The sequence below is a fragment of the Halyomorpha halys genome, unplaced genomic scaffold, assembly GCF_000696795.3.
Source record: "Halyomorpha halys isolate HHAL.00 unplaced genomic scaffold, Hhal_1.1 Scaffold932.1, whole genome shotgun sequence".
Lineage (NCBI taxonomy): Eukaryota > Metazoa > Arthropoda > Insecta > Hemiptera > Pentatomidae > Halyomorpha > Halyomorpha halys.
In genome coordinates this window covers 598,646-612,368 of record NW_027115188.1, presented here as the reverse complement: position 1 = coordinate 612,368, position 13,723 = coordinate 598,646, and the positions used below count along the sequence as shown (strand labels likewise).

Below are 13,723 nucleotides of genomic sequence, written 5' to 3'. Positions count from 1 at the left end.
TAATGAAGGAGAAGTCAGGTTAGAAACAAGTGGATTTGGGTGGCTTTATGGAAACAAGAAGTTTATTATGGAAGGAACGGTATCTGGTTCTGGTCAAATCGGCAACATATGGAATATTGAGGTCCTGATGGATGACTTGATTTGAGACAAAGTAAGGAGCATTAAGGATTTTACGAAGGATTGGATTCTGGAGGAATTAGATGGTTTAGAGGAGCCCCAAAGCTCAACTCCGTATGTCCAGATAGGCCTTATAATAGTCATGTAGATCAGTCTTTTGTATTGGATTGGCAATTTAGACCGTTTGTCTAGTAAATGTTGCAATAGTCGGAATCTACGAGCAGTTTCTTGTCTTTTTAGTCTTGTATGAGGATTCCATGTCAGTCGTTAAAACAAATATAGAACTAAAACAACACTAACATTTTGAACAATGTAATCATTTAAATAATTTCACAAATTTAATATAAACTATTGATCAAATACATAATCAGTTTCATTCAATCTGTAATCTGACAATTTTAATAATGCAATGGATAATATTTTTGTTAAGATTCTTTTATAACAGAAGTGTTAATGTAAATACATAAGATGTATAAACTCACATGTACTAATGTAAATTTTAATCAGAAAAAATATTAATCATGTAGTATACATTGATGGATTTATTTTCATACTTCCTACTAAATTTGTGAATATTGTATTAATTTGATCTCTATTAACAGTATCTATCTACAAAGATCACCTTTTAAAATTTTCAAAAAGATTGAAACTTTTTAGATGTACATATAAGTAGATAGGTCCTATACAATACAATATACACTTCAATGGGAGAGTTTGTACTTGTGGGTGAAGCCTTAAATTTAAAACACAATCAAAACAGATGAAAACATCAACAAAAAAATTAGTAGTTTCCTTTTCAGTAATTTCCAGTTATGTTTCAGGCGAAACCGGACTACTCCTTCGGCTACGGCGTCAACGACCCAGAGACAGGAAACACCCAGAAACACGAAGAGACCCGTGACGGAGACACCGTACGAGGTCAGTACTCCGTCGTGGAACCGGACGGTACCGTGCGTACCGTTGTCTACACCGCCGACCCAGAGAACGGATTCCAAGCTACCGTTCACAGGAAGCCTCCTGTAGGGAGTGCATCCTACCCACCACCATCAGTCCTTCCAGAGTACACTCCAGAGATCGTGGCGCCAGTGAGCAACCCTCCAGAGTACGTCCCGGAATACAGACCGGAATATACTCCTGAGTACACTCCTGAATACGTCCCAGAGAGTGCCGAAGCGCCTGCGGAATACTAAATCCATCCAGACTCGATAAAACCTTACCCATGGATCGGTTTATTTTACGGATTTTATTACAGAAACAGTCGTTATTTTCTATTCTTGTTAAATGCTGTAATTAGTTTTGCGTTTGTGATAGGACTTTTTTCAAGGTTTCTTTCTTTAATATTAAAGCAGTAAATTTTCACGATTTCTAGTATTATTATAACATATAGCATAATGGCTATTATGCTATATCCAACAATTTAGTATAAACAAAGAATCTCGTCTCGTCTCACAGTGACGCAAGGTTGATCATTTTATGTTAAAATAGGGTTTTTAATGCACATTATAACTAAATTTATTCAATTTAATATATTAGGAAGTCGCCTGGAAAAATACTGTTTTTAAAGAAGCCAGTGACACGAGTATTTTACTTAAGGGTTGAGGGTAGATAGAAGTGAGAGATTTTATATAATCTTTTATATAAATATGTACACATTTAATTGTTAATATTTTTTATAATTTTGTTGTTTTGTTTTTTAGGTGTAAATTTATATTGTCGTTTTTTAAAAAAAAATATGATGCGTATATGTTATATAAAAATACGGTAATTATACAGCGTATCTTTCTTTGTATAAACTAGTCGATGCTGATGGTTAGTTCCTAAGTTGTTAATAGTGTTTATCGTTATAGTTGTAACTATCGTTACTTTGTTCTTTGGATTGAGAATGATAATTTTACGGTTTTAAGTTTTCCCTGATGTTACTGCCCTCGAACATAATTTTTTATTAATTAGTGACTAGTATAGTTTTAGATATTTTTAAGTTAGAAATATGAAAGTCAAATCATTCACTTTACTACGATTCATATAAAAATAATATACACCAAATATTAGTTTTTTAAAATCGGTTCTATTACAAGCAATGTTTATGTAATTGGACCTAAATCCCGCAACTCGGTGAGCTTAAATTACATTAATGATTTTTTAAAACAACATTTCAGTACTATATCTTTCTATTTAGAACTTAATATGAAAAATGGAATTATCTAACATTTGAAAAAAGTTGACAGTGATCATTATTCTTCGTGTTTCTTCATTTGTGTAGAATTGGATTAAACATTTTCTAACCGTTAGTACTGTAATAACTAAATTGTTATTACTTACACCTTTGAAGTTGGGCATATATAAATATATCATTATACAACACTGATACCATACATTTAAAAGAATTCAGTTTCAACAAATAGATGTAATTTAATATGACAGCAACAATTGTCTACGTACCTATTATTAAGTTGTCATGAACCGAGGCGCGTTCGGTATACCATCTCGCACAACATCTAACACGAACAAAGTTACATCGAGCATCTATACAAAAATGAAAGACTCGAAACAGAGCTCGTTAAGTTAAGAATGCCTTATGCAGTAGATCGTATTTTACAAGTTTTCAAATTGAACTAATATATAAATAAGTGATTTTTTAAAAAAAACAATACCTGAACATTTTAAAATAATAATTCCAAACCCGTTATCCTAAAATAATCAAGCCGTAATAATTTTGTAACTTGTTTTCAACATCCCTATTGTTTTATTATGTAAATATTCTCGGTTATTTAAATTTTTTTTATCCAAGAGGCGAAAGTTATTCTGTCACCCATTGACAGATGCAGAATGAGGTACAATTATGCAACAATTTCGTGCTGTAGAAAATGAAAAAAGTATTCGAATTTAAGCGATAAATAATAAGAAATATATACAATACCCTGAGGTCCAGATTTGCATGGATTAATGGAGAGTGTGAAAATTATCATGGGCCTGTTACCTCATAATTCACTATATTGTCCAGTTCTTATGTAGGCTACATTGGAATTTGTTAAATAATATGCATGGGCGTCGATAGGGACGACTTATACCCTACCTAGAAAACTTTTGAAAATAAATACTAAAACATTAAAACAATAAACAAAAAGTTATTATTTTTTCCGCTTAAAATAATAACTTAGTCTTGAAATTAAAATTAAATTTTGTTCTTAAACTAGTGCCTGATAAATAAATAGGTGACTCCGTAGGGAGAAGAGAGTTGGTCTTCCTAAGAACTTTACTGCTTCCCTTTCTCCCAACTTAGAACATTTAAGACAATGTCACTATAAAATAAATATACAATACGCACATAATCCACCAGATAATTATTTAGTCGAATTAAACTGTTAAATATTTTAATAATGATGTTGGTAACTACTAAACAAATAACAATTATTATTATCATCCATAGTAAGTATATTCTCCTTCGAAGTCAAAAATATCAACCCTCATTACTAAGTTGTATTATTATTATAATTATTGATAAGTTAGATTAAATTAGTAATTTGTTTTAATGTAAATCTATATCTAATTGTAAACAAACTAAGAAATAATTACTTATATTGTATTATCTTATCATAGAATATAAAATGAATTTCCAGATTATTGTAATTACGCGATTCCATTAATTTTAAAGAAATATTTTTGAGTAAATAGTTAATTTTTAAAATAATACGATTAAGGTCTAATGGGATAAATAAGTTTTAGTTCTCTATATAAGAACAAATATATGATTGGCACTTGTAAATGAATACTAATAAGTGAATTATTAATATGTAAGAATGTTTTTTTACTGTTATTCTTTGTATGTTTGCATGTTTCGCTTTAAGCTTCATTTTATACTTGAAGATGTGATAAGACCAGTGAGTCGGGTCTTGGTGTACATTTGTTATATTCATGTACATAATTATCGTTAGCTATCGTACATGCTAATTTACAGAGACTGTAATTTTTATGAGTTTCGTAAAAGATGTAATAATAAAAATTAAAAAAATTGCTTGTCAATTGGTTTTTTTTTTGTTTTCCTTCCAATGTAAAATGTAGCATAAGATTGAGAGAAAATCACTTTCTGAATTAGAAAAACAAAATACAAAAGAAATCTCTATCCTGATAACATATTTTTCAATTTTAAGCATGAGTAGGTAAGATTCCTAGGGAGTATTTTTTACCTAAATATTGGCATAAGATTCGTCAAAAGAAGTATTCGGAGGGTCTATGGCACAATTAATTAGATTTTATTCACTAACAACACATATATTGCAATATGCCTCTAATCGTATAAGAATGCCTGGACAAGCTGGATTGTCAGCTGCATGGATGCTTCATTATAAAGGAATCAACCTCAAGGCAAAATACTTTGCTAGGCTTTGGACTATACATAATAGTGCGATTTGGAGGAACTATCCAGCTGGGTAGGTATAATATGTTTTGGCAATACAGCAGTAATTATGTGATTCGGTGTAAAATAGAGTAGTATCCAAGGATAGAAAATGAGTATTTTGGAATGCAGCCAAATAATGAAGAACCTAGGGCACTAAAAAAAATTGTTGGGTACGGAAATCAATTAAACTTGCAATATTAACCAAGAAAACAATTTCGTGTTCACAGAGAATATTTTATTACTAATTCCCTGAGAAATGCATTTGGTATAATGTTTGATAGGCTTCGGCTCTCGAGAGATTTTGGAGGAAAGCTCCAAGTTAGGTTTTATGTCATGATAACATGTAAGAATTCCTACATATAATGCTATACATAAAGAGATTTTCCTATTCATCAGTATTCACATGGGACAAATACAATTTGTATTTGGCCACTGAGCGAATAGTTTTGCAACATATAGATGAAAAGTCCTGGAACATATTTTTTTCTTTATTTATTAATAATAATAATACAAGCCACAATCAACAGCAATTGGTATCAGAGCTCTTGTGTGTTTATTTGTACTATATAAGCAAAATAATCGAAACATATATTAAAATAAAATAGAAAGTAAAAAAATATTATAATAATACTACATAACAATATCAAAATAATACAAACACTTGTCACTGGTATTGAAAGTTAATATTAACTAAGTGAAAGCGCAAGAGCAATTCAAATGCTCAGGGCTTGAGTGGAGTTGTGCTGGGGTAATTCCAGTAGCGCATTGACAAAAGATGTTGGGGTCACAACTGTTTCAAACTTCTAAGAGTATTATAGCGATGACTTAGGCTAGATAAGGATTTCGCAGACCGTCTGTAGATCAGGGAGTTGAGGAGTAGGTCTTTGCAAACAGGGAACTGCAGCGACGCTGGTTCGAATCCTTTTATTTCCGTTGCGGTTCTACGAAATGAAAGCTTGGCCATCCCCCCCCCACCATGGTGTTATGGTGGTACCCTGTAAATAACTCCTCCCACCCGTATGTCAGAAATGACCAGAAAAAGGATCATTAAAAAAAAGTAATAATAAAAAAATAAGGTAAAGCGGAGTTAGGATGGTAAATGAGGTTCTGATGTAAGGTTTTATTTGCTACGTGATATGGAGCATTGACGGTTGTTCGAAGGACTAAACACTAACAGGATACCCTTAATGTTCGAAAAATTTTCAGTCCCTCACAGTTTAGTATCGTTAGTCCGGTCCCATTAATTTCGGTTTCACTTCATAAAATATTTGAGGAGAGAGCAGAGAGCAGCCTTGGTCACCGTTGTTGGAGCCTATTCAAAGTAATGTGTTAACACGGCAATGAGCTTACCTCCATTTAAATAAAAGAAGAAGAAATCTTAAATACGATATTTGTATGAATTTCATTTTATAGCACTATAGTTCCAGAAAGCTCAAAGATAAAAAATCAGACTTGGTAGTGATTACATTTCCGTGGGGAGTCATGTACTTTATATTCTATTATTTTTATTAAAGGTAAATAATTCAATTGATAAATAAGTATAATGCAATTTGTAAACACCTGTTATTTATCAATATTTATCGATTTTAAATAAAGAAAGTTTCCTGTGGTTGTAGTGATTAGAAAATTTTAGAGATAGAACATGAATGCACATATATACGTATAATTATGGTAATCTTGTAACATCTCGAACTAAGCATAAATTATGTATCAGTGCTAGATATAAGAGAGCACATTCAATTTAAATTAAAAGAGTGGGCGTTGGGTACCATATCGTTCCACGGATGTTGATACGGCATACTGAAGGGTTGCCATATGAAAACAGTGGGAAGATAGCAGGAGAAAATAATTTACTGACGGCTGAATAGCTAGGCCGTGAGGGTTGGGGCGCAGGCCCCTTTGTGCTCGGTTCGGAACGTTGGTTCGATTCCCACCTGGATAAACATTTATTTTTCGGCGGTCCCGAAAAATGAATCTTGACACTCCCACCTTGGTTAGTACGCGGCGGCAACCCAGGATGCCGTCAGATGTTGACAAAAAGGACCACAAGGCCCACTTGCCGGACTTGTTCCCCCACCAAATACCAGTACCAGTTCTAAATAGCATCAGCACAGCAGAACTTCATATACGAACAAACTTTATGACAGATAGAGATAGAAAATAGAAATATTTATTTTCCGGGCACGCACCCGACAGGTAAACAAACTTTTTATTTATGTTTTTTTCGTCATTATCCTTTATATTTTCTATCTATCTATCCGTGGCGCTATAGCACAATTTGAACTTAGGCCTCTTCAATGAGCATTCGCCATGTAGCTCGGTCTTGTGTGGCCGTTCTCCAGATGGGGATGCTCAGAAGTTCTCTGGAATTCCTGATGACAGCATCCTCCCATCTCAGCCTTGGCCTGCCTCTTCCTCTGGTCCGATGCAGCTTACAGTCCACCAGCCTCCCCAGCCTTATGTGCCGCATCACAGCACCCTCACCTAACAGCTCGTAGACCTCCCTGTTGGTTGGCATCCTCCAATTCTCGCCTACCATGACACAGACAAACATTCGGCGCAGAATTTTTCTTTCGAAGACCAAGGTCCCCTTTTCTTCATCACTTGTCAGGGTCCAGGCTTCCGATCCGTAAGTGGGGACTAGCCGGATTAGTGCCTTTAAGAGCTGGCATTTGGTGGAATTATGGGTACTTAAGAAAAACCTTTTTAAAAATTCATCAATTAAAGATGGACTATTTTAATGAAAATAAGATCTAGCTGATATGATAGACCTCTTAGTGGTACATTGATTTACCTAGTTCAATCAAATTCGTAAGAGTTGTTTATAAGGAAATTTAAGAAGTTTAAAATCGATTATATAATGTGGTACTTTTATCAGTATGTCAATTTTAACGAAAACTTTGGTGTCACATCCCTTTTTTTTTTTGTACCCTTCGTTGAAAAAATATGAGGAAGAAAAATTATAGATGATATTAGTTGATGTGTGCTTCCTTTTTCTACCCATTATTTAAGAGGTATTGCAAGTATACACTGTGTGTGAAGAAACGATGGCGCCGTGTGCGCATTTAAACTATGTTATTTTATATTTAACTATGTCACATCCCAGGTATACACATATCTTAAATATGTAATTTTAGTCTCATATGACTTATCCCTTTTAGCTAGACTGTTCACATAGACTCAGACACACAAGTGATTTCGCGTGAGTTTGTCATTTAGATTCAGTGAAGCAAGTATTTCTGCTGAAAATTTTTAATAATCGCACTACTTTGTATTTCATACATCGGTAAGTAAATGAAAAAAAAACACATTCTTGGTTTTTGTATACCTTTAAATTAAAATCTATTAGGTATTGTCAATGTTAAGTAGTCTATTTCTTTTGCTAGAGTCTCCTAGAGGTAATAGGAATTTTATAGAAAAAGTTTAAGACAAAAATAACTCATGTTTCTCTGATAGTGTTACACTAAATATGCGAAGGCATAAAGTCTGTTTAATGCTCATTCATAAATTATGCATCTCTGCTCCAGATCGAGAAAATTAAATAATAATCTAGAAGATTATTAATGTCCAATTATTTTAGATTTGAATTATTTTTAATATTAGATCTTATACAGGAAATGAAGAAAGAAACAGTTCAATAAGTCCAAAGATTTTAGAAAAATTGAAAAGTAATAATAAAATACTTACTATATCAGAGGTGTAGAAAAAAAGAACACCGCTTGAAAACAGTAAAGAAATACTATGAGGTCAAATGAATCAAACAAAGTTACTAAAAGATGGACAATTAACAAAGAAGGAAAAAAAAAATCTTTTGCCATCAAACAAAAAATACAGAAATACAGAATGTGCAAAACTGAGGAACCCACACCATCCAAATATAATTTGTTAGGATATGTTAGAGATAATTATGAAAAATCCATAATCAAGAGAGATCTACAATACATACAGAAAGATATATCACCAAGAGATTGATTGGAGGGGCATTTTGAGTCTTCAAACATACTTTGAAATCTTACAGCTGATAAAAATCTTACAGGATCCCATGAAACCAACAAATGGCAATCAAGAGGAAGGATACGATAAAAGAAATATTTTAAAGAAAGGATACGAAAAAAACGGACCAAGCATTCTTCATCAATAATGGAAATAATTTAATCACTAGTTTATCTGATTAACCAGAATTTAAAGTGAAAATAAATTAAAATTTCGAATGGATAAAGAACAAATAATGGATCTGAGAATAAAAGCGTAGTCTATTGTGAAAGATAGAGAGTTAGGAATTTTAATATAGTTAGTAAATTATACTATATTATTAACACAAACAACAATTGATCCACATTTACTCTCAACTATTTATTTCAAACCATCACCAACGTTTCGGCCCTCAGGCCATTCTCAAGGGGAGACAACCAATAAAATATGTTTTTTTTATTATTATTATTACATTATTTCCTCACACAATACTAATGTTTCTGAATATACCTTAATCATTGATGTCATATATCCTTTAAAAAGGCTCTTGCAGGCTAATTTCCCATGTCATATCTTTAAAACAAAATAAATATTAAAATAATATCACAACAGTTTCAAACACTATTTTTAAATTGATTATTCAAACAGTGTTTGAAACTGTTGTGATATTATTTTAATATTTATTTTGTTTTAAAGATATGACATGGGAAATTAGCCTGCGAGAGACTTTTTAAAGGATAACAGACATCAATGATTAAGGTATATTCAAAAACATTAGTATTGTGTGAGGAAATAATGTAATAATTATATAAAAACAAATTTTATAGGTAGTCTCCTTGAGAAAGGTCTGAGGGCCGAAACGTTGGAGATGTTTTGAAATAAATATTTGAGAGTAAAAATGGATCAATTGTTGTTTGTGTTGATAATAAAGTAAACTACTCTTAAACAATCAGTATAATAAATCATTAAAATTATATTATATTAGAATATAAGGCCGATAGTCCCAGTGGCCATCAACGATTACAGAACATCTAAAGACAACTTAAAATCTTGATGCCGAGGTGCAGATCAATTTATGTTTAATACTCGAGCTTATATTAACAGTTTAAGTTTGTCAGCTTTAAATACTAATCGTTATTTAGACAATCGTATCATCAATTTATTCAATGACTTCGATAAATTTATAGTACTATACTACCTTCTTGATAATAAGGTCGTACACAACTTATAGTACAGATATTACCATTTACAAAATATTTATGTATAAATCTATAAACGTCAAGAGTTACCTTCATATAAAATAGCTTACTCACAAATTAGCTTACTTCTATTACCCATTTTTTTTCTTTTTGTTGAAATTCACCTCAATGTTCATAGCTAAAGTATGAGTATTTAAAAAAAAAAATAACGCGTTTGATTGATATTATAATTGAAAATTAAAACTAATCAGAAATATCATTAAACTAAACTATTAGGAACAAACAGAAATAGCGGATAGAAGTTCAAGATTCTTCTCAACGCAATCACTTAGCGAACGATCGACACGGGACTGACAAGTCATACAGGATGCATCTGATGCAAACATGCTACAGGATGCAACACGTCACGTATTATAGAAGGCGTGTTATAATCTATGTTATTTACTTACGGCATAAGGCCCATCTCATCTTTAAATATCGATTTAAGTGCTATAGCTAGAACCTCATGGACTGGTAGATTAAAATCTTTAAAATTACACTAAACAAAATCATAGTAAAACATTATCAACTCTACAGTAGTACAGTACAGAAGTGTCTAATAACTGGGCTGGTCTTTAAAAAAAATTAATTATAAATATGTAAAAAAAAAAATTAATATTCTTTTTTTCTTTTCAATAACGTTTCGTTAAACTTATTCATTAATAATACAGGACATGCAATGATACTTTTGTAACATTCCATAACATTATTTATTTGTAATTCCAATAAATAGTGTTAAAAAAAAGAGATGTATACACAAAAGAAACGTTTGGTGCAAAGGAGCTATCGAAAGGAAATGATTGATAAAAGTCGTATCATACTTGATAAATTATTCATATTTTTCAACAAACTATGCAAATATATTTCATGACAGATTCATATAAAATAATGTTGATTTTATTATACTTTCACACAGTATAATTAATGTAACTAAACAATTTTAATGTTTAAAATAAATTGAAGTGTTTGGTCTGGATAATAAAAAAAATAATAATAATAAATAATTGAATAAATGTGTCCAAAAAATATTATAAAATTAATTTGTAATTAAAAAGAATATATACTTTAAAATTTATGTTTTTAAATCAAAGAATTGCCTATTGTCTTGATTTTGAGTTCTATTGCTTGCTCATTTGTTGAATGATAGTGAGGTCTGCTCATATTGCTTTCGTTTTCATCTGAGTCTATGTAGCTTATGAGCCTTCTCTACTCGTACTTGGATCTTAGCTAGAAGAAATTAAAAGATGGTCAAAAGACTTCACTTGATGGGGTACCTTATATGTCAGACAAGGTAATAAGGCCTTGTCTTGTACCTTGTACAACAAAGTAGCTATAAAATGATGTTCATAATTTAATTTAGATTGCATTAATTTCAATTTAATTTTAAGAGAGATTAAGGAGATCTTTACCATCTTGTTTTATCACAATTTATACATAATTATGGGATTCATCATCTTTTACTTATCATTAAATAATAAACTCAAGGATTGAGTTAATATCTGAACTAATCTGAATAATAATTTATTTTATCTTAACAAATTACAGAAGTTTATCGCCCCCATTCATTAGTAATGGGTTTTGGGTTAAGAATCTTATGACAGTCATTCGGTTGAGAAGCGTCTGTCCCATTTACCCGAACTCGCTAAGAAGTAAGAGATTAATACGAAAGAAAAGAGATTAAATTAAGTCGAGACTGCTTCTTAACTAGCCGAGTTACGTCAGAGAGGTCCTGGGGACCTGACAAAAAATATCAGTAGTTTCATCGAAATCTCAGCACCTCTTTGGCCGCCGGAAGGGCAGCGCTAGTGTCGCAAGGCGTTGCGCAAACTAAGCATAGACGCTAATGGTTTTTGGTTACGTCACCAGAATGCAGGTCAGGCGCCGATTCATCTGAGGACTGCACCAGTTCCCACATCGTGCAACAGAAGAAAAAAAAATTCAGTCCGTTTAGCCATCCTTTTTTCAAAGCTTCTAATATGTTTATGGGTCTTCTTGTATAACTCGCCAGAGTAATTGTCTACCATCAATTCAAAGATGTCAAAAAGTTTACACAATCATTTCGAAAGTAAAAAAAAAGTTTTAACAATACTATGTCTAAATGATTTCTAAAATTAGATAAAAATAAAAAACATACTCGCAGCGGATCTTTCACGACTGAGCCCAGAGCTTCACGATCTGTAATGCTTATTTTCTCAAAACTAATTTTCTTTTAATTTAGAAAAAACTAGATGACTGGAAACACTTTAATTGTTTTTTTCTGGAATTATACTAGAATAAACAAAAGTGTTCGTATATAAATTCGATGCTGACAATAAACGCTCCATTTTAGTTCTTTTCAATACTGATGCAAACAACGCAATTTATTGTAGATTATTTTGACTAAATTTTAATTATTTTAATAAATTAAACATTTCTACCTATAATTTAGAAAAATTAGACTACATTTAATTTAAGTAGCGTTTTAAAGTAAATTATTATACATGCTATAATCACTAACTATAATTTAATTTTTTTTTATAATTGAGATGAGTCAATTTTTTTGTAGTTTTATTAAATAGTTTTTATTAATTTTATTAATTAGCATAAGTTAATTTTTTCTTTTATTTTTAAGTGATAATATAAAAATTTCACTGTATGCTACTTTTAGTTAGTAAACTACGTACGTTTTACTGAGATTAGTTTTATGCTGATTCAACTCCAACTGTTGTAATTCCCTTGTTGGTTAATTCTTGCCTTGGGAAAAAAAAAATTGAAGAATAGGAATAAAGTGTTTAGAACTTTAATCAATAAAACAAATAATATGGAAATTAAAAATGCCATTTCTTAAATCTTGGGTAAATCATTCTGCTAAAATTCAAACTTCAGTAGTTCTATTTTAAATTTAGTGGAGTGTTTCTTCGAACACCTAGTTTGAGTCATTTAAAGTACATTTTTCATACAAAGAATAATGAACTATACTTTACTATGTTTGGAATCATTTAAATACAATCCATGAGTGGCTGGAATATTATTTTTCCAGTTCTGCGTTTTGCACATTGCTAAGTAAATTCAAGAAAAAACCGGGCGATGAAATCAGAATGCCACTACATACTTATTGCCGTAGCTCTCACCAACTTAACTTAATTATCTCAAACGAAGGGGAGTTCTAACCGTGAGAAGCCAACTTGAGGCAGATAAGCAGGTAGGTTCTCCGTCGCAGGCATGGGTTATGCAACAGAGAGTGCGATCAGACCATCGCGGGATGAAGAAGGTGTGATCACTGTATCACCTTCTTTTCCTTTCTTTCTTTGTCGGCAATGACAATTAGTCCACACAAGGCTGGGTCAAGTCCTATCGCGTGACGAAGCTGTCGGGAAATGCCGTATACTTTGGTCACGTTTACGTAAGGATCTTTACTAAAGAAGGTTGCGTACAATTAGTATGCATAGTATTAATTTCACTAAATCTGTAGAAGAAATAACTGCAAATTAATGATCAGTAAATCGTTAGTTGGTAGTTCTGGTTCGTAATTGAAATAGACTTTTAAGGGAGTAAAAAATAAATACAAATTCTTCTTAAGTCTGTAGACCATTGAACCATTGAATAAATATTTAAAACCATACCATTCTGGTTATATATACCTACTTCCTAACAGTAAAATTAAAAATGGTGGGATTGTTAATAATTAATTAAAAATAAATAAAAAGGAAGTTCTTAGTGGTCAGTCCAACCACCTGATTTAAAGTGACGTAACAGTTCAGGAGCCTTCTTTGCGTTAGGATCAAATTTAGCCTGTATAAATGCAAAAAACACTGGTCAACGCTGTCAAAATAATATCGAATCGAATAGTGCTCCAGAAATTTAAATATTTGTTAACTTAGAAATGACAATGGTGATTACCAATGATAAAATAATGACGTTTATATTTTCACATCAGACTACACAAAATCTATTGTCATTTGACCAATCTTCAATTTACATTTTTATAGGTTTATATTCGGCTTATTTATATCCATCTATT

The 13,723-nt window shown here is 31.6% G+C and overlaps 2 protein-coding genes across 3 annotated transcripts in view; one reads left to right on the top strand and one right to left on the bottom strand.

Moving 5' to 3' along the window:
• LOC106687230 (cuticle protein 19) overlaps window positions 1–1,307 on the top strand; it is a 20,759-nt gene extending 19,452 nt beyond the window's left edge. The window contains exon 3 of the mRNA XM_014430992.2: window positions 939–1,307. Coding sequence (XP_014286478.1) covers window positions 939–1,307 — 369 coding nt within the window. The remainder of the gene's footprint in view (window positions 1–938) is intronic.
• Window positions 1–13,723, bottom strand: part of LOC106687224 (uncharacterized) — a 214,042-nt gene that overhangs the window by 53,290 nt on the left and 147,029 nt on the right. Inside the window, exon 1 of one of the 2 annotated variants that reach the window (XM_067052278.1) lies at window positions 9,799–10,027. The exons of the other annotated variant lie outside the window; for it this stretch is intronic. The gene's annotated coding sequence lies outside the window, so the exon portion shown is untranslated. Of the gene's footprint in view, window positions 1–9,798; window positions 10,028–13,723 lie in introns of those variants that run through there. 2 annotated transcript variants of the gene reach the window in all.